The sequence below is a fragment of the Branchiostoma floridae genome, chromosome 12, assembly GCF_000003815.2.
Source record: "Branchiostoma floridae strain S238N-H82 chromosome 12, Bfl_VNyyK, whole genome shotgun sequence".
Taxonomy (NCBI): Eukaryota; Metazoa; Chordata; class Leptocardii; order Amphioxiformes; family Branchiostomatidae; genus Branchiostoma; species Branchiostoma floridae.
In genome coordinates, this window is record NC_049990.1 from 10440350 (window position 1) to 10461904 (window position 21555).

Sequence of the window (21555 nt, forward strand, 5' to 3'; positions counted from 1 at the left end):
TGATAAATTTGATGTTAGTGAAATATTTTTCCGTGTCTTTGCTGTCTTTATTTCTCGGTTCCAAAATGGCTGCCGAAATCCGTCCCAAGCCGACAGCACGCAGACCAATTTTGCTTTCTAAGCTCGAAGGGTCGGGAGATATCGTCAACCAGGCCGTCATCATCCCCAAGGAGGATGGAGTCATCAGTGTGTGCGACGACAGGTCGGTACGAGGTTCCTAAGTAACAGAAATAGCCGGGGAAATGTTGGTCATTTTCGGATAACCCCTTCCGGAAGTGTTTGATCGACCCCTTCTGAAGATGATGTTGTTTAGCTAATCTTGTCTTGTACTGCGTGATACTTGTTCATGATATGAAAATTATAGCCTTTGCAAAGTTTTGTAGAAAGGAAATCCAGGAAAACAGTTGTCTATAGACATATTTTGTGTCCTTGGCGCCTTCAGATTGCGACCAGACTACTTAAAAGATTAAATAAAGGGGCGGGGCTAAGTTGTAAACTGTAAATCACGTAAAGTTTTAGTTATTATGTCACATAATTGAGTACTTTAAACTTTGAATGGTTGAATTCATCATGCAAAATGTACAGGTAAGAGGGACAATAGTATTTCTTTGAAAATCATTTGTTTTATTTCAAGAACTTTGTAACTAGAATAATGGCTCCCTTTCATTGCAGTGGCTAGCGTACTTGAATTAGCACATTGTTTGAGGCAAGCTATGATATATCGCTGTGGCTATTGACACACTCAGTGTGCCAATAGCCAAACAGGCTATTGACACACCGAGATGCCAGTCAGCCAATCAGATCTTGTAACATGCCTTTCCGGCAATATTTTACACAAGCAATAGTTGATTAGACATTGTTCGGAAGATTAGACATTGGAATCTTTGAATCTTGGAATGAACGGACGTATTCAAGTTATGCCCTACATTTGGGTTCCTGTTAATGCTACTTTTTTCGACCCGGTTCGAGTCCGCGCCGGAGTGTTTTTAATTTTTTTTTTTTCAATTTTTCTTGTCCCTTTTTTAACATCCATTTGATATAAGAATATTTTATATATAAACAAATTTTAAAGTTTCTGTTAACAATATAAACCAAAAATAACACTGACCACAAAACATGTCATAATTTTCGGCCGTGTGGTTCCGGCGCTATCGGCAGCGACTCGGAAGAATATTTCTTTCACATTAAAAATAATGGAGGTAAAACAACAACTATAACTTCGCTTCCTTAGTGATATAAGTTTTGAGGCCGAAAATTCTCCAATATGGCAGGAATTCGTCGGTAAACACAGCTGAAAACGTGTTCCTAACCGATCCAACATGGCTGCCATGATCACGTGCGGTGACAGTAAAACTAGCACCCTATATGATGGCAGATTCCGATGTTTAAAATTGTGCTGTAAACACGTGAAAAAGATCGTATTTTGGGTTGATAATGGACACAGGATGCCATTTGTATTTTTCAGAGTGTTGATTGTCAAATATAATCGTAAGATTTCCTCATTTTAGTGGTTTCTATCACTGGGTGTGTCGATAGCCTAACAGGCTATCGACACACTCAGTGTGCCAATAGCCTAAACAGGCTATCGACACACTCAGTGTGTCAATAGCCTGTTAGGCTATTGACACACTGGGTGTGTCAATAGCCTCGCTCATGATATATTCCTATGATTTGGACTTTGGAAAGTGACTTCTGGAATGTCAACCATCTAAAGCATGTAACAGCTTCACAATTCTATTATTGTTTATTCAGGGCTCAAAATAATGGCTGCATATTTGTGCAACTGAAATTGGAGCCGTTCAGCTAATCTTTGACTTTGGGTGCACCAGTGCACCTAGATAATTATGTAGGGTTATGTACCTTAAGGCTTAATTACTTCAGTGCACTAGTAAATAGCATATTCTTGACATGTAAGTGTGCAAGCTTTTCATTTGTTGTCAACTATGCCATGTTGGATTACAGCGTGTGTCTGTAAAACACACGAAGATGCTACTGCTTAATTAAATTAGCCACCAGCATGGTTGCCAAGGGATTCAAATTACAATCATCATGACACCAATAAAAAGCCTTTTATATATATAAAAAATAACTCTGGGAGCTGGGATGGGCCCTTACTTTTTTTGATAAGCTGTGGTGGGTTCTTAACCATATTTGAGGTGTGGTTCTCCTCAAACACGGGACCTCCAGCTTTACATGTACATCCCATTACAAAGGACGTCCCTAACCAAAGCTAGGTACTGAAGACAATATCTTCAGATTAAAAGTCCAGACTCTTAACCGATAGTTTCATGATTGATCAAACTGAGATTTCCAATCTATCTGTGCCAAGTTATATCTAATCTCTATGTAGTGCACAGGATGTTCAATCTGTGCCAACCCTGATAACAGTCTACTCCAGCCCTACTGTGTGAAAAACATCAGCTTGGAATGACGTAAAACTTGACCTTGTAAGCCTGCCCTGATTGCTTCTCCATCCAGTGTTGCGCTTGAAGCCTTGTTAAGATGATAACCTCTACCAGGCTTTTAGCTCGGATTTTATTATAGTGGGTCCAAATTTCTTGGTGGGTCACGGTAAGTGATATAGGTGCCATTATTGTAGGGGTTCCAGGGGCATCCACCTTCCATGGTGCAGTTTTTGAGAATTGTAAGATATTCTGAGGGGCAAAATTAATGTTGGGGACATTTTCTATCAGGCTTTCTATATTGTCAGACTGGCTGACAAAAACTAAACTTGACAAGACAGAAAGCCTGATAAAACACCTACTAGTAAAAGACACCCAAAATAAGCTGGAGCATAACCTCTGCTTCGAGAGTAGGCAACCCCAATCTGTTGTTCTGGTTCATCTGTATGCATCCCATGTTCTCAGCCACACAATCTAATAAAGGCAGGTGAATTTCCCAGGAAGCTCAAGGAAGCTGTGGCCAAAGGTTGGTGTTAGGGACCATGGTCATGAATAATATCCATGCATCAGGCTTGAAAAAAAGGCATTTGAGCTTGATTTAAAAGTATATGTACATTTGTAGACACTGAGTTGATATCAGCTTTATGTTAAACGAGAGTATGTAAAACGAAAGCAAGTTCTCATTTGCTAGAAATAGAAGAGGGTAGGTACAGAAATGGTTTCTTGATGAAAGACAGTTTAGATACTGTACAGGTCAAACAGTGGAAAATGAAAGTAACCGTTCATCTCTCAATGTCAAACATCATGCTAAACAAACACTGTCCTATCAAGTGCTGTACAAATTTATATTATGTGAAGTCTTTAGATCCTATCGACTCTTGTACAGAATTGTTAAGCACAATATTGATATTAGCTTTCATGTAGTTTGTTTGTTTGTTTGGTTGTAAGTTGTTGTAGATCAATATATTGTACATTGATAATTTGTAGCTGCCTATCACTTCTACCACCTTCTAGTTTTATCTCCTGACCAAAGTCAGGTACCCATTTTTACACCAGGGTGAATTGAGGAAAGTTGTTTCCTGGTATGTAACTGCAATTGTATAAGGTGCCTTTCCCTGAGACAATCACATTGTTTAGCCAGGAATGCTAGAAATTGATCCTATGAATATGACCTCTCAATCTCCTATTCGATAGCCAATTCACTCACACACCAAATGCACAATTTCAAATTTATCTAGCAAATTTCATGATTAGGCTCAACCATCAAGTATGGTGGATATTAAAGGACAATACTTTTATCATGTCATGTGATTACAAATGCTGTTGTGTCATTCTTTGCTTATGACTTACTGGTTGGTTTGTGCTATTTTCTCAGGACTGTGCGGGTATGGCTGAAGAGAGACAGTGGACAGTATTGGCCAAGTATTTGCCACACAATGCCAGGTACGTGGAAATATGACCAAAGCAATTGTACACCAAATGGCGCAGTTACTCAAGCAACTGGATATGCTTTTTGAACAACTGGATATGCTTTTTGAAGCAACTGGATATGTTTTTTGAAGTGGTCAGACATTTCAGATAGCATCTACTATAACTATAAGCAACAGTGATGAAAGATAGTGGATGCTACCTAAAACTTCTGACTGTTTCCAAAATCATATTAAGTTGCTTGAGGAACTGCTATTTGGCATAGCAATTGTACACTCCAGAAGCATTTTGTGACGATCTTACACTCTATTATGAAAAGAAAGAACTCACTTCTTTACAAATACATTGTTATCTTTTCCCCCTTAGCTGCTGCATCTGCGTTAGATTATAACCCAGAAACCAGAAGGTTATTTGTGGGGTTGGAAAATGGCACTATTTCTGTAAGTATGACATTGTTAGCATTGTAAGTTATAGTACACATGTATGTCCATATAACTTATGTTGATTCTTTTTTTTTTCTTGTTGATTAATTGAGTATGATAGAACTAAGAGGTCACACATATTTCAGATTTTCTACTTCTCCTTCATTTTGTATTTCAGTTTGAATGCCATTTCTCTAATAGCCAATATTTAGTCCACTCTAATAATGATTTTTTTCTTGGTACAACAGGAATTTCTACTCGCTGATGACTTCAACAGAATGGCTGCTACCAGAAACTACTTGGGTGAGTTTTATTGACTATGTTAAGAATTCCAAAATCATTGTGCCAATTCCTTTGTAGCCAGCATGCATTATTCAATCTCTCTCAAACTGTTACAGGCAAAAGTAATATGTACATAAAAATGTTACGACATAGTCAATCAGGAGCCCTTATTTTATACTGATTGTCATGCTGTCATATCATTAGCCAGCCAATAATTGTTAAACATTTTGAAGTTGTGATGATGCAAGGTAGAGGCTATTTTTTCTTCAGCTCAAATTTACCTCTCTATAATACTAATGGATTGATTTGCGTATTAATTACATTTATATACAAAGAGTTTGTGACTTTATCATGTCCAATCTTTTTTATTGTTAAATCCCATGTACTAGTATCAGTTTTTTTCTGCCTGTAAATCATTCTAGTGATGCTGAAGAAAAGTGATGGATGTCACTCAAAACATCCGAAAGTAATCTTTAAATGTTATTTGGAATTTATTTCTTTGCAAAGATTGAAATGCCTTTGAAAATTGTTTACCAGAATGTCTCACCTCATCCATACAAATGTGTATCAATCTCTTCCACCTCCCAGCTCACCAGCAGAGAGTAGTTGGTATTAACTTCTCGCTGCAGTGTGAGTGGCTGTTGAGTGTGGGGAGAGACAAGTTCTTCCAGTGGCACTGTTCAGAGACTGGCCGGAGACTGGGAGGCTTCCAGAGTGGAGCCTGGTGCACTGCTGTCCAGTATCCTTCTTCTTGTAGCAATATATGATGTGCAAAATGCAGGACTGTCTAGAGGACCTGTTCTAGCCTGGTATCCAGCCGTATTATAGCTCCCAAGTCTCTTCTGTCCTCTCCGCAATACAGAAAAGACATGGGAGCTATAATACGGCTGGGAACCAGGCTAGACCCGTCCCTCCATCCCAGGATGGAAATTTGCATGTTAGGACGGACAAGTTTCAACCTTTCTGTTCCTGGACCAACAATCTGAACTCATTGTATGAAATAGATAAAAATGGCTGATGTAACAACATGAAGGAACATCATGAGCTCCAAAACATTGAGGGGATAGAAAAAAATGTGCAGCTGGAGTCAACCCTGACAAAATGACTGACAAGCTAGTGAACATACAAACAGTAACTACTAATTTATCAATTAGCAGGGCTGTCTCTTCTACATGATGTAGCTTTAATTCTTTATGTCCCATTCATTGTTTCGGAGCCCACTCATTCTTTGATTTTCGTTGTTAAATCTGCATTACACTCATCCTTGCGGTACGAAACAGGACTGGTATAAATACGGTCTTGGCAAAGTCATTCTTGAAAAAATTTCTTGGTTGTGTATAAAACACTTTGTTGTCCAGATAGAACTATATTTACATAATCATATAGATACAAGCATGTACGCAAGTACGAAAGTACACGATCCATCATTTGACGGAGCTTGCTGCTAATGAAAAACAAGTGAATGATAATTTGTGAAGTCAAATCAACTCCTCATATTCCATAGATTTTTGTGTGTTATCTTAACCACACTGTTCCCAGATTTGATGTGGAGTCCAAGCACGTGTTTGTAGGGGACTTCTCTGGTCACATCCAGGTGCTGAAACTGGAGGGCAACGGGGGGGTCACTCAGGTCACGACATTGAAGGGACACTCGGGTAGGTCATATTATTTACCACATACATGTTACAAGGGAGGTCACTTTGAAAGATAATTTGCATGCCTGCAAATGAAGTATAATTGGTGATCAATACTGTAAATCTTTAAACTTTCACTGTGGTTTTATTATTCATGGTTTCACAGTGACATCTCTACCAAGAATCCATTACACAACAATTGTTTCAATTTTTTCAACTTCAAAATTAAACCACTGTAAAAAACTCATTTTTAATTGTACTGTGATATGAGACTGCCATGAAACTTTGTGAATTTACAGTATCCATTAGTGTTCTGTCGCACGTGTCTATATTGTTTTTAGCTAACAAATTGGTATTGTACTTTATACATGAAGTACACAAAGTATATTTATGCTATGATTGTAGACTAACATTCATCATATTACATTACTTAAGGGCATTCTTGAATGAAAATGTATTTCATTGGGGGTTTAAAGAGCCACTGTGACAGTTCTGATGTTGTGATGGACAAAGGCAAAGTTTTCTGACTGGCCATTTTTTGTCTGTATGTCACAGGAAGCATTCGGTGCTTGGAGTGGGACCCCGAGAGTAGATTACTATTCTCTGGTAGCTTTGACCAGTCCATTATTGTGTGGGACATAGGGGGGCAACAGGGTACAGCCTTTGAGCTGCAGGGGCACAAGTACGTATTCTTCATTGTTATGTTTGCCTTCACGGAAGGGAAACATATTGCTTTTGCTCTATTTCTTGGACGACATCGTCTGTCACCAATGAATGAACAAAAGTTCAAACCACCATGTGGTGTTCAATTACATTTTGTAGCAAGTGGCAGGATGGAGCTGGTTACCATATATTGTATTATATAAATGTGTTTGAATAATATAAACATCATTTAGTTAAGCTAGACCATGTGAAGGTACACATTTTGTATTTGCTTGTAACTGTTACATTTAGTTGAACAATAATGAAAATTTGTTCGCAGTTGAAATTTCCTATCATTATTTGTACTAGTGTGAGTGAGCATGGCATATTTGGGGAGGGAGAGGAGCTAGAATCTTGGTTTATTAGATTTCTATTTTCTGCCGAACAGTAATAAAGTACAAGGTCTGAAGTTTGTGGGCCATACCAAACAGCTGGTGTCGGGAGGGGAGGACGGCATGATCGTGATCTGGAACATGAGTGTGGATAGAAACGAGGTAATGTCATCTTCATTCTGTGGAAGATTTAAGAGGCAAAATTGAAAGTATTCCACACAGAATGAGGTGTTCACATATACAAATTTCGCCTTGAGCTGTGGATGTTATATACAAATGTACACATTATTATTTTTCTTTGCCTGTGAGTTGTATTATACAATTTTTGTGTCAAATGACAGATAGAATACAATGTAAGTTTCTTATATACATGCTCCCTATCCATATGCAAGGCACGAAATGCCTATATCTACTATATTCATTAAAATTTGATTGCATAAATAATATTAACAATAACTTGGCAAGCTGAAAGGTTAGTTGCTAGCTTTTATGGATCATACTGTAATTTTTGGATTTTTTTTGGGTGTACATGTCTGTTTGTGATTTTCGCTTCACTACAAACTTAAAAATGGTGTTTCATTACTGTACAGCATCAGCTACTGCAAAGTTAAAGGCATTTACAGTAAATTGAAGAGAACAGTCCTACATTTGTATGTAATGTATTCAAACCTTAAATACTTCCCTTATTTTCCCTTACTTGTAGACTCCTGAGTGGGTTGAGAGTGATAACTGCCAGAAGTGTGATCAGCCCTTCTTCTGGAACTTCAAGAAGATGTGGAATGAGAAAACAATAGGAACAAGACAGGTAGGGCATCGTGGGGATCTTCAGCACATTAAACCACCACAAGTACAGATGTGTACCTAGCAAATGCATGGTCAGATACAGGTACAGAATATAGAGATATAGCATTACAGAGATTCGTTTACAGAGACAGTCAAACTCCTGTTGAACTCTTTGAGTGGTACTGGTAAATTATCATTTTTGTAGAAGAATTTAAATGTCTCATCTCATCTCAAAAGAAAAGTATCTACAATGTAGATCATTTACAGTTTTTGTCATGTTTACTGCCATGGTACATTCTTTTAGTAGGATCTTTTGTCTGTCTCAAAACTAGGGCCATTTTCTTGGTCAGTTTACTTGATAGTTGATTCAAATGTAGGAAGCAAGCAGGCCTTGCATGTATGTCACTCTATACTTCATTAGAGTGAGATATCAATCAGCACACATATGTATATGTTGGAGACAAACACCTCGTTATAACTTTATATTTTTTTCTCCCCAGCACCACTGTAGAAAATGTGGCTCAGCTGTGTGTGCGAAGTGTAGTGCTAACCGCTCCACCATCCCTCTCATGGGGTTTGAGTTTGAAGTGCGGGTCTGCAACGCCTGCTTCGCCAACATCTCAGATGATGAGTAAGTATTCCTCTTGATTCTTTGAAATTATACAGTAGAAGCCAAAAGTTAACTTAGAAGTTTTCTATCATTTTCCTGGTAGTGCCTTGAATTTTTGAGTGGAAAATTTCAAATTCAAAGAGAGGATCAATTCAGAGGAACGAATCTCTAAAACCTGTCACTGAGTAAAATATTCCTGTATTAAATTACTATTTTCTGATTCTTGTATTGTACATAACCTCTTTCCAGTTACATTGGCAATGTTGGATTTCCTGGGGCATACTTGGTGTCTGCAATACATGCTACATATGCATGACCCTGGGAAATCCAACATGGCCTCCGTAACTGGAAAGAGGTCTATTGCCCAGTATCAATAATTATGGTTCTTTGTTGCACAGACGAGCTCCAATGGCGACGTTCCATGAGGTCAAACATGGCGTAGTTGCGATTCACTATGATGGTACACGTGGGTGGCTGCTGACGTGTGGCACTGACAGAATTATAAAGGTGAGGATATGTAGAGCTCTTTCCAATCAACCTCTGACACAGTGTTCTAGCCAGCCTGAATTTTTTTGCGTCCCCTGGATTTTGAATGGAAATCCTGTCATAGGCGCAACAATCCTAAGGGGGGGGGGAATTTTGAAATCCAGACCCTCTGAAATGCTATTTCCTTTATTTTGAGGAGCAAATTTTGCCTGTAGACTCAGCTTGGGTCAATCAATATCTTTACATGTCAATTTTTGCCTGTCACAGGGGACAGAATGGGCAAATTTTTGTCCTTCCCCAGCAGCAAAATTCTGTCAAAAGGATGGAAGGACAGACACTGGCTAGAACCCTGCTCTGACATAATTCTGCAATTCTGTCATGTATTGCTAGTTGACATCATATAGACACATGAAAGTGGAGTATATGCTACTAAATATAGTGAAAAACTTTAAGCCCATATCTCTGATGGTAAATCATTGCTGTTGTCCTCATAATTGATAATAAACATGCTTTACTTGTACAGATTGGCTATTGAACAACTGTCAGCTTGTTGCCATTCTATTTAGGACTTTGTTAACAGGTTATGTATATCATGAAACTATTAGTAATACTGTCAAACACACTTTATGTAACCTTGTAACATGTCTTATTTCTTTCAGATCTGGGACGTCAATGCCCTGGTGTCATAGCCACTTCTTCTCCACTATGACCATACTTAAAAAGTATTCCTATTATCCATCATACATGTACAGTTAATTGTGTGTAGAGATTCTTTTCTTTTACAAGGCAATATTTTCAAAAGGCGATACCAATGTATTTCTCTGGTTCTTGGTTATTTTAACTTAAACATCACAAAAGAAATCGAGATGAAAACGAAGGGCTGGGAGGAACGCTACTCTAGTTTCTGACCATATTCCTTCCACAAAACTGTTAAGGTCCTTCCTGCACCAGATGATGCGTAGGGCGGTGCCCATCTCTGTTTCAGTAGCCCTGGGCCACACAACTTTGTTAAATCACTACAGCTGGGGTTAGTCCACTAATGGTAGTAGTAATTGTGTTCAAGTTCCATATTTATCCCCAAATGCTGAGTGCTGAGAAATTTTTGGTATGACTAGGCCGGGGATCAAACTCACGACCTACCGAATGCAAGGCAAACACTCTACCCACTCGGCCATTACACCAGTCCATGAAACAGTGTTTACCATTAATGTCCTCAGATTTTGTTTTCATGACCATCTTTCAGTTCCGCGTAGTCTTTTTCTCAAACCCGAGAACCAAAAAAATTGATTGGTGTTGCCTTTAGCTGTGTGATTAAAAGTATATTTGTTGATTCTTGAATCTGATTGCTGTAAATATCGTTATGATTTAAGTCTTTGTCATTCATCTAAGATGATGTTACAGTAATTAAGAGTAGAATTAAGATATTTGAGATGTATGTAATATCAAAGTTGAAGCCAGTATATATCATTTCATGTTTACATAGGATTTAAAAGAAGAAGAAAAATCATTCATATTTTGGCCAACTTTCATCCGTATCACGTATAAGAACAATTGATCTGACAAACCAGTAAAAGTGATTCAGAAACTAAACATAATTAAGAATAGCATTAACAATCTTTAATATTTCCACCATGATATCCAACTGCACTGGATAAGATGAGTTTCAGACATGGTCTATTCTTACTTTTGTGCATTCTGCTTTTGTGCATTTTTGAAAAGCAACGAAAGCTTATATACTCTAATGTATAGAGATATTCTCAGATAACCAAGTAGGCTGCATTTCTACACAGTTCTTGAGCTTAAAAGTGGCTGTGATCTCTGAAAATTTGACATTAACATCTTGATATAAAAGTCTACCACTTCTTGTGTTACTTGATGAATGTACATATAGAACACACTATATTACAAAGGCTCACGAGTAAAAATAAAGAAGTTAAGGCAGTTGCCACAGGCTAGCAACTCAAACAAGTTAAATCTAATATGAACAGTATTGTATAGTGTCTAAATACACATAGGTGGTTTTGATTTTCATTTGAAGTGATATGTGTAAGTGAGTCTTTATTTTGATGCTTTTAGAGAAGAAGTAATTATTGTAACAGTGGGGTTCTAGCGCTGCCAAACTGACCACGCCAACAGCTCTTGAGCTTTTGGTGTTGTGGTTAGCACGTTGGATTTGTGATCCGGCTGCCCGGGTTCGGCGCGGGTTCGAATCCCGGGAGTCGGGGTGTTGTTTCTTTCTGTTCTTACTCGCCCCTCTGAATTTCTACAATGGTTCCCACGCCGGCCCTGTGAGTAACAGGCTAGTATGTGCCACACAGGGATGTCGATCTCGGAGATTCGAGGACGAATCTTGAAAAGAAAAGGGGGAGTAGTGTAACAGTGGGGTTCTAGCGCTGCCAAACTGACCACGCCAACAGCTCTTGAGCTTTTGGTGTTGTGGTTAGCACGTTGGATTTGTGATCCGGCTGCCCGGGTTCGGCGCGGGTTCGAATCCCGGGAGTCGGGGTGTTGTTTCTTTCTGTTCTTACTCGCCCCTCTGAATTTCTACATTATCAATTGCAACATCTAGCAATTGAAATCACTAACCATGTTTCAATACCAGCATAGTTCTCATGATTTTGATGATTTTTTAAAAGGAATTATACAAACTTAAAGGAGCAAGGACTCGACTGACATGCATATGGGTATCGCCAGTATTCAGACTGGTTCCCTGAAATGTTGCACCTTTGCAACAGCGCCTCCTACCAACGTTACTAAGATTTACAGGCAAATATGTCCACCACCTCTACCGATGGATGATATGATCAAGGAGGTTAAATATGATAGAGAACAATTTGCAAATACCATAATTTTTTTAGCATGTAGTGTGAGAGCATTGTCTGAAGATATCATTGTATTGTATTTGTATTGTGAATGGAAATAATTGTGGTTGCACAGAATTATAAGATATCTGGCTTGAAGTTTTGTTGTGTGACTGAGACCACATATATATGTCATCATGTATCATCCGTAATTATGAAATGAAATGTTGCAATAACTAGCTAGTAGCCCGGCAGCCAATAGAAACAAGGCTGTGTATGCTGTAGATAGCTGGTACTTGAAGCAAGCCCTACTACTGTACTCTAAAAGACAATATTAATGTTTTTGTTTTATTGTCCTGTGAAATGACACTTGTACAAATTGTTGATGAATAAACATAAAATCAAACACTTAATTCCAACTTCATCATAGCCATACCTCTATTCTTGATGACATATATACATGTTTAACTTTATGCTTCAGATTTAGTTGATCGTTACAACATGGGTACGTATACATACTTACAGAAAAGAAAGTTAGATAAAATAAGTTAAAGAGAAATAACAAACTATAGTTCTAAATCTATTTCTACTTCAAATAAGTTATTTATCTTCAAATAAATAATCAGCAGTCATAGTCTTTTGTATTCTAAGCTAGTTTACTGTTGTGTTTTTGTAATTTTACGTTTGCATGTGGTGCACTAGTGTTTTAGGGCCCAAGAAGTGAAATTTCTGAAGGTCTCGTTTAGGGCCCCAAAAGTGCGTAAAAGGATGAATCGCCAGTAGTGGCAGTACACCATTTTCTAATCATCTTCAGTAATACAGTAATGTATAAGTATAATTCAGTGAACGTAGACATTTGCTTCAAATAAATACCTATCCAAGATCATTTGATGCCATAGATTTGAACATTCTAAGTGAGAAGAGCCAGCGTTTGTAAAACGTATTTAAGTGACTATACAAATATCAGCCAATCGCGAACGTCCGTGCCTAATCACGTCATGTTGTATTCAAATTTTCCGCCGCGATGGCACCAGGTTCAACAGGTGTTGCATTCTTTAATACTGTCGCGTGGTCCGTGAGCGCCTCTCGTGCGTTTTGTTACTTCTGGTGAGCTAAATCTTGCAGTTTTCTTACATTTTCGCTGACAGTTTGGCTAAATAATGCGGAGAAAGGCTTCTGGAATAACCTGGACGAGAAAGATGGGGCAACATTTGGTGAGCGGCTCGGACGCAGCATACCCAGTACCAGGCAAGTAAACTTGGTCTAGAATTCTTCTCTCCGATTTTTTAAACCAAAAGCGAAGGTTTAGCATGGCCATACAATGTGATAGGTACTATGTTTTAAGTCGCATATATCCCATGTCTTGTAAGCTCTCCCTATTTGATATTGGAAAATAGAATAACACGTTTTGGAAACATTTGTTTGCTTGTGTGGCGGAAAAAAGCGCCACCTAACGATATGTTTCAAACGTACAGGGAAATATTTAGACGCAAAAATGTTGAAAGCAGAGATGAGGAAGCGCAGCTTAGACGTGCAAAGAGATACTGTTTCTTCTTGGTGCGATATCTTATTTGCATAATTAACAGGAAACTATGAATCCAATGCACTCTAGGATCTAGGAAATGTGACGTGTGAAATAGAAAAAGAGGAATGTCGATAGATATCAATGATATGGACGGAGACCTAATTCGCATAATTGATAAGAAGCCATAATTCCATGGTGTTAAGACGGGCATTTCATTTTGAGGCGAACTTATCAGACATACTAGTAAATCATGCAGATCAGTTTACATAATCTCAATCTTCGCCAAGATGAGTCCTCCTAAAGAGGTTACAGAAGCTCCTTGGTCCTTCCCAGGGGGTTGAAACCTCATTGGTACTTCATACCTTTGGCAACTTGGGTTGTGACTGTTGCAATTTATGCAGATAAGGGCATAATTTGCATAATCAATAACGAAAATTTATAATAGGTTACTCGTTTCAATCGCATTGAGAGATGTTAGATCAGTGCAGAATACCAAATGCCTACTTTAGGATCTATAGTCTTTTTCACAAACATGCCAATCAACTTACCGAGGAGTTCAATCGTAACGTGAAAGAAAACAGAAAAGGTCCAGCAAGTAAGTGGGGCAGGCGATCCAGCCTTCTGGGTTACAGCACGGGAACGGAACAGACTGCAAACCTTGCGTCGAAAAATGAAACAAAAAACCATAAGCGGAAGATTGTACAGTCCTTAAAGATGCCTACCTTCGAAGAGGCGAGTTCTCAAGGGTCACGTCCAGGTCTCATACACACCATTTGTGTCCGTACAACTTGCTAGAGGTCAAGATCATAGAGAGTGGGGCGATCATATCTATTACAGGGTACATTAACACCGACTTTCATTTCGGCAACGTGTGTGCAAACATTGGCTACTGTACACCACCGAGGGACAAAGTCCGGGTATGGACACCTAAATTATATGTCTTGTTTATAGGACTATGGAGGCTGGTGCGGGCTACTTGCCCGGAATAAATAAAAAAAATGCTTAATGACCTATGTTTGGCTTGCAACACCAGGGCCCCTTTCCCCCATGGGGGCTTAAATACGTAGTACCGGCGAGGGGAACGCCAGAGCAGAGCTCCGAGGCATGGTGGTGTAGTTTGCACACGATACAAGCTCCAAAAGAACTGCGAAATACAGGTCTGAGCAGGTAGTATTTGATCAGGGCCGGTGGAGTTAGAGTTCTGCTATCTCCTTCCCCCATTGATATGCTATCTGTGTTCGCTGTTTGAACTTTCGCAATGACCAAAAGAGCCCAACTTTGAAGGATTCCATGTTGATGTACAGTAATAGATATGGTCACCCCCTCCTCTATGGTTTTGACCTCTAGCACGTTATACTGACACGGATACCGTGAACGATCTGGACTTGACTCTTCAGAACTCTCCTCCTTGGAGTTAAGTATCCTTAGGACTGCACTGTCTTCCTCTTATGATTTTCCTTTCATTTGACGACACAATGTGTGCAGTCCGGTTCTATCCCTATGCTGTAACACATGAGATTGGGTCCCTGCACTGGTTACTTGCCGGACCTTTTTTGTTTCCTTCCTCCTTACAATTCAACTCCTCAGGAAGTTTATTGGCAATGTTAGCGATAAAGACTGTGAATTGTGATACAGACATACATTTGGTACTCTGTTCCATCTGGCTTCTCTTTTTTGTTTTATTAGCTTTGGACTAATATAAGCCAGTAGTCTTCTACAGCGTTTTCCGTGCATATTATTACCTCCATGAAATGTCATGGAGGTTATATTTTACCCCGCGTTTGTCTGTGTGTCTGTGTGTGTGTGTGTAAACAAGATAACTCAAGAACGGTTGGGTGGATTGGTTTCATACTTGGTGTGTTGGTGGTGTGTGATGAAAGCTGGAAATGATTAGATTTTGGGCCCCCTAGCAACCCCCCTTGGTACTGCAGCGCAACTTCCGGTTTTGCTATCTAGGTGTTCTGAACATACTATGGTCACGATATTTAAGTGTTAGATAGCTCTTGTGCTCAGGAAGAAGCGACATAACTTTGGGCCCCCTAGCGTCTAGTTTTGGGATAGCAGGGGCATTTTTGTAAAAAACTTCTGAAGAGGATAACTCAAGAAGGGAACAGCGGATTTTCATGATTTTTGGTATGTAGGTACCTTAGACAATGTTGTACAAGATAAGATACTAATTATGCAAAATAGGAGCACATTTACATAATTAATGAGAATATTCTATCATAGCAATTTTTTCTATGTATCTCTTGTCTTGGACGATATATGGTCTTGACATTTGGGTGATAGAGAGCTTTTAGCGCCATGACAAAGTGGGGCAAGTTTCAGCCCCCTAACATTTAATTTTAGAACTGCAGGGGCGTTTTTGTCAAGACACTCCAAAGAGGATAACTGCAGAAAGGATTGACGGATTGGCATCATTTTAGGCATGCGGGTAGCTTGGGCAAAGATGTTCATAATGGTATGCATTTTATGCAAATGAGGACTTGATTTGCGTAATTAATGAGGGAATTGTATAATTCCATTGTTTGCAATAGCTGGACTTCAATAAATGTAACACTTGTCAATTATGATAGGTGGAATATAAGCAGAAACCAAATATGGTAATGAGGAACTAATTTGCATAATTTATGTGAAAATTGCTAAACCGCACATTGATTAATTATTTTATGATTTTGACATGTGTGTGTTAGTCAATGATGAATAACACCATGCATAAATTATGTTAATGTGTTAGTCAATTGCATGAAATTCACAAAAGTCCTAAACATTTCATGGAGGTATGAGGTCGCCGAACTCTAGTCTAAGTGTACTTTGTTGTGCAACAAACTTTGACGTCACTTTTTCTAGCCATCCTCCGTAGGAACCCCTGGCTTATTCCTTTCGCTTGCTAGCCGTCGTAAGTAAACGAAAAGAATGAGTCAGTGGCAACTACAAAGGATGATATCTATCCCTGGCACAGAAACAGCTGCAGTAGGGCAATCAACTTCTAGTTGTGTACTGCAATTAATTTCATTATCTCAGATAACTAATAGTACAAGAGATTCTTTTGACCAATGACACCGGGGGGATTTCCTAGACTAGACCAATTGTAGACCAGCCCCTGTGATTACCTGTCTGGGATCCCAACTCATACATACCTTGACCAATGATTTTGCGCATCAGACATAGGGGGATTGCGTCCCCTGGCGAAATCGTCAGCAATTGCACGTCCACAAAGAATGGCTCCTTCTTCGGCCCCAGGGTGTCTTGCGCCGCAGTAGGGGGTCTCTCAGCCAAAAAGAACCCTTGGTGTCTTTTTCACGTGCGCGCAAAAACAGTCAAAACAGGAATTCCCTTTTTTCCTGGGGTTGAGTGTCGTGCTTTGTATGCTGGTACACAAGTTAGACAGATTGACAGATTACCACTTTATTTTTGCGCTGAAGGTTGTTCTTTAGCTATAACATTTCAGGTAATCCCTTTAGTCATCCTTGCTAGACTTTGTGCCAAAATTTACGTTTGCTTACGACAACATTTATCGTTTTGTCAATTCTGTTCGTTTGACAGATGGGATTCCACAGTCAAACCGATGGAACACTGGCAAAACGACAAATAATTCAGACACTATCGCCCTGTTGCATCCCTTTAAGTTCAAAACCTACCATAATCCAATACGCCCCCTTAAAAACACTCTGAAAGGAACCATCTTTCACTAGGTACCTAAAGTCATGCCTTCCAGGGCGCGAGTCAAGATATATAGCGCGTGTGGACAGCGCAGATAACTCCCAGACGGCCATCCCTCGGCACTGCTATCTCACCTCACCCACAGGGCTCTGTCCTACCGCCCGCCCCAACACCTGTTTTCCAATATGTGTTATAGAACATGCGCTTCTCCGTTACCTTTTGAACTACACTCGCAAAACGTTATTACTTTATCAATCGTATAGTATCGTGTATCACTGCCAGTATCGTGTATCACTTCCAAGCTCATTTATCACCATCAATGGTACCATATTTGTCAGGATCCTACATGTAACAGGTAAACGCCAGAGCTGACTATGTATATGAGACAATCACAAAAGCACAACAAAACTGACAAGTAGGAATGATAAAAATCCGAATACAATCGAATTCAATGTCGGTATATACAAGCTAATGGTAACAAGAAATCTTTTTAAAAAAGCTGTGCCTTGCCGCGTATTTTATGTTATTTTGGTAAGTTAGACTAGATTCTACGCTTAAAAATCCCGAGTTCCACATGTCGCCCCCCTCCCCCTCATTATCATAATTTATGTCAGATGAATTATTGGCACATTAAACAGGTTTTGTAAAACTTTTTGACCCACAATGAATATGCATTATTTTTTATTACAAACTAAGTTCCTTCTGATGCAATTTGTGATATATATTTATATGAACATGGTGAGTTAAAGCGTAGATTTATTACGCTGGACCACATACAGTAACATGCGTCTAGAAGAGCGTTTTAATACTCGTCTGGAATGTACCATTGTCTAACTAAGCCATGAAACTCGGCAAGGAAAGAAGGGCCTTTGGAAGGGGCTTTGGAAGGGCTGGGTTAAAAGGTCCGTCCATTGATCCATGGAAAAAAGCTGGCGTAAAGCCTTGCCTGGCGGCAAGGCAAAAAGATGATAACGTTAATTCTCGTCTATTCGTTGTATACGGTGTCACGCAGTTCCCACAACCACTTCATAAACCTGATTGCTTGTTTCGCTCACTCGGTGGTTTATTGGTTGTTACTGTTACTGTAACCGATAATTTGAATTTTGTATTTTTTGGGCCGACTACTCTCTCTTCGCAGCCTGAATTGCGAGGAGCTTACAATAGGCGGGGATAAATCGCAAGGGTCTGGACTGTAGGTTTTGAACCACTCACACCGGGAAGGACCCCTACTCTTTTCGCTAAGTGCGGTGGGTTCTTTAACGTGTGTAGGGTATGGCTCTCCCCAAACACGAAACCTCCATTTAATGTCCTATCCGAGGGAATGCATTGTGACACCGTATATACATTTTAGGGTGGGTCGTTACATTAACCCAATGTTCGACTGTATCTAATGATTACAGCAGCATGAAGCATTTTGTGTTATCCACAAATACTTTACAGTAACGATAAGCAAAATGTTACCATTACATCTAGAGCGGGGAGGACATAGAGCACCGTGCTCATTTTATATAATGATCTGCACGCCCAGTTTGAATGGTAATCCTCAAGCTTTAGATTTTTGAGATAACATCTAGATGTTCACCTCGCTCCGCAATGTTTTATTCCTATTGGCTGCACCGGCGTACCCTAGATTGCTGCCTCGCACATCATGGCTTTTCGTGCTCGCAAATAGCACTTATGTGGTCAACTGTAAGTTAACATTAATCGCCGTTGATCACCAATACGCTGTTGTGGGTTTAAGATAATGGTTCAAAACCATTTCCAGTAGGCGGTTTGATTATTTCCTACAAGCCATGACAACTATAGGGATGTTCCAAAACCATTACGTAGGGCAATCGTGGATCACATTCTGGAGTGCGTAATCTGAGGCCTAATAAAATAAATGTTGTGTTCCCGTCTGTGTCCCGAATAGATAAGGGTCAGCAGGTAGGGATCCAGGTTCTCTCTCTTCTTTTTTTTTCAGATTTTGGTCGAAGCGATCAAAGAAAAGTTGTTACAACGTAGAACTGAATGCGTCAAGACATTTGTGCTTTTAACATCATATTTTAGAGATATTCGTTGTACAATCACAATTTTCTATTGCTACAGATATGAGAATAATATACTAAAAAAGAAAACGATTCTACAACGTTTTCGTTACTTAAAAGTTAGGCAAAAATTTTTATGTCCCTCGCCAGCGCTCGACATAAAATAAAGGCTTGGCTCGGCATGATTTTGTCAGGGTCGGAAACACAATGTTTTTCACTTAGGTCTAACACAGGTTTCTCGTTATTCAGTAAACGTTTTTTTGGGTCAGTTTTTAACTTGTAGTATTCTGTTCTATTCTTGCTTTGCAAAGATTTTTACCGCACTGAAGCCCAGGTACATAAAGGGTCTGAAACGGCTATGGTACCCATCGAAAGGGTCAATCAGCTTCCGGAGATATACTTCTATCTGCGTGCCGTATCACGTATGTGTGATTTAGAAATCCTACCACTTATCGTAAATCTTGTAACTTCCAAAATGGACAAACTAGTGGCATCTGAAATGTTTTTGAAAGCTTTGGATGTAGCGTTATGTTTGATGATGGTGTATGAAGTAGTGTACTTTAAGTAAGCTAGCAGTGTAAACACTACAGTACCTAATGTGTGTATGATTTAGAATCATTTCACAGAAAATCTTGTTAGACTAGATGTTCATGAATTGTGCAAAGTTTGCGTGTAATTCAAGACGTTTATCTTCTCTTCTAGCAGTTTCTAAATTGGAGGCAACCCATTGCAAATCAAATTAACCGAAAGTACATCTATACTAGTGCGCAGTTCATTTGGGTTGTTCTGCAATTCATCTTGAACCCCATTCCCTGAAATGTCGTTAAGATTGAATTCTAACGTGCTTTTGTTCGTTGTGAGAGTAAGAATGTCAGAGCGGCAAGACGCCCACGTTTGGCAAATTTTCCCTCCGAGACGCAGCAGCCATCAATCTTGCAGCCTTGCAGCCTGCATTATCGGCGAATGTGCTGCCTTGCGCCGCCCAAGGAGGGTACTATTCATCGTAACCCGTGCTTAAACATTACACATCTTTTGAAAATATGGTCCAGGAGTGTCGATAAACAATGCTGGGACAGGCAAATGTGACGACCGCTTCTGGCATGATTTCCCAATCCAGTTTTAATTTACACCACGGAGAGTTCTGAAAATTCGCACTGGAACATCTGACATGACCACATATGTCACTGTTTTCATTCATTTGAACTGGTCCTCCAACTTTTATCATTAATCTTTTGGTATGGAGAGAAAGCGCAAAACGTCAGTCTATAGATAGATGCCAGATACATTTATCAATGAAAATGGTAGATCTATTATCACAGCGCGAGGAAACGAATCGATCTACAATTCATGGTCCAAGCAACCTGAATGGTTTTTATCATAAAATGTCGTAATAAAGGAAACATGTTCAGTTAACGATAAATGCATTTGGGATGCAGACCTCCACTTCTTTAGCTCGAGACACATAACGCTCTTTGAAATATGGTGCCTCGAAAGATTTTTTATGGATCTTTCAGCGCAAGAAACGCAACAAAACGCTGACCCTTACTTTACCCGCACTTCCAGTACCTATAGAAATAAAGCATTGAGATAAGAAAGTATTACACTATGTTGAATGAGACGCCATCGCCTGTATATGATCCATTATTGCCTTGTCTAATGGTTTTGACACAGACTCCCTGCCTATGGGTCATAGGAAATCATCCGACTGGATACAGGAAATGGTCGCGGTCCATTACATTAATCCCATGTGCAGTGGAATCTTTGATCCTTCTATATATATATTGTATGAATGTTAGGTTCAGAATTGCTGTTGGTTAGGGTAGAAGCGAGTGATGATGGCGAGTTTCGCCTGTTTATCTGTGAGTTTCAGGACCTAATCTTCCGTTTATATTGCCGCTAATGCTTCGCATTACTTCAGGCGCTGTGTTGTACATCGTATCTACACAAAATGAATACCCTGGGTTGCACAGATAACTGTACTGAATACAAAGTTTGCGCATGGATAAACACAAAGCAAGAGGTCAAGATAAATGTTTCGCAATGGCTTAGCTTAACATATTCGTCACGATGTTTATGATCATCGTGGCAAACAAACCTGGTTTGAAATTAGTATAACTTACAGTATGACGATTTCTTCATATGCCGATGAATACATGTTTTCGTGTTATGATTGTCGAAAATCGTGGTTTAGATTTTCAACCACATGTATGTCGATGTCAAGCTAGAGATGTGTCAGAATCGCATATTCTACCGATAGAGGTCGGGATCTGATTCCACTGATGTGTTCTTCAGTACTGATATCCCAAACCTGAAGAGAAGGTATATCAAAAGTGCATAATTTTCACTGAGAAAATTGAATATAGAATAAAAGCCGTATTGAAATCTGTGGTCAAAAGTCGGGATGGTCGAGAGTAGGTCCCAGGGCATTCGTGGCTCCCTTTCGACTACTAGGTCATGT

The 21555-nt window shown here is 39.4% G+C and overlaps 1 protein-coding gene across 1 annotated transcript; it reads left to right on the top strand.

The window, feature by feature from the left end:
- Window positions 1–21: 21 nt before the first annotated feature.
- LOC118427354 (WD repeat and FYVE domain-containing protein 2-like) lies at window positions 22–9995 on the top strand. Its single transcript, XM_035837097.1, has 12 exons — window positions 22–202; window positions 3778–3845; window positions 4197–4270; window positions 4501–4555; window positions 5123–5273; window positions 6074–6189; window positions 6724–6850; window positions 7259–7364; window positions 7906–8007; window positions 8486–8616; window positions 8994–9102; window positions 9741–9995. The coding sequence occupies exons 1-12, from the start codon at window positions 66–68 to the stop codon at window positions 9768–9770; spliced, it is 1206 nt and encodes a 401-aa protein (XP_035692990.1). The 5' UTR covers window positions 22–65; the 3' UTR covers window positions 9771–9995.
- Window positions 9996–21555: the final 11560 nt, after the last annotated feature.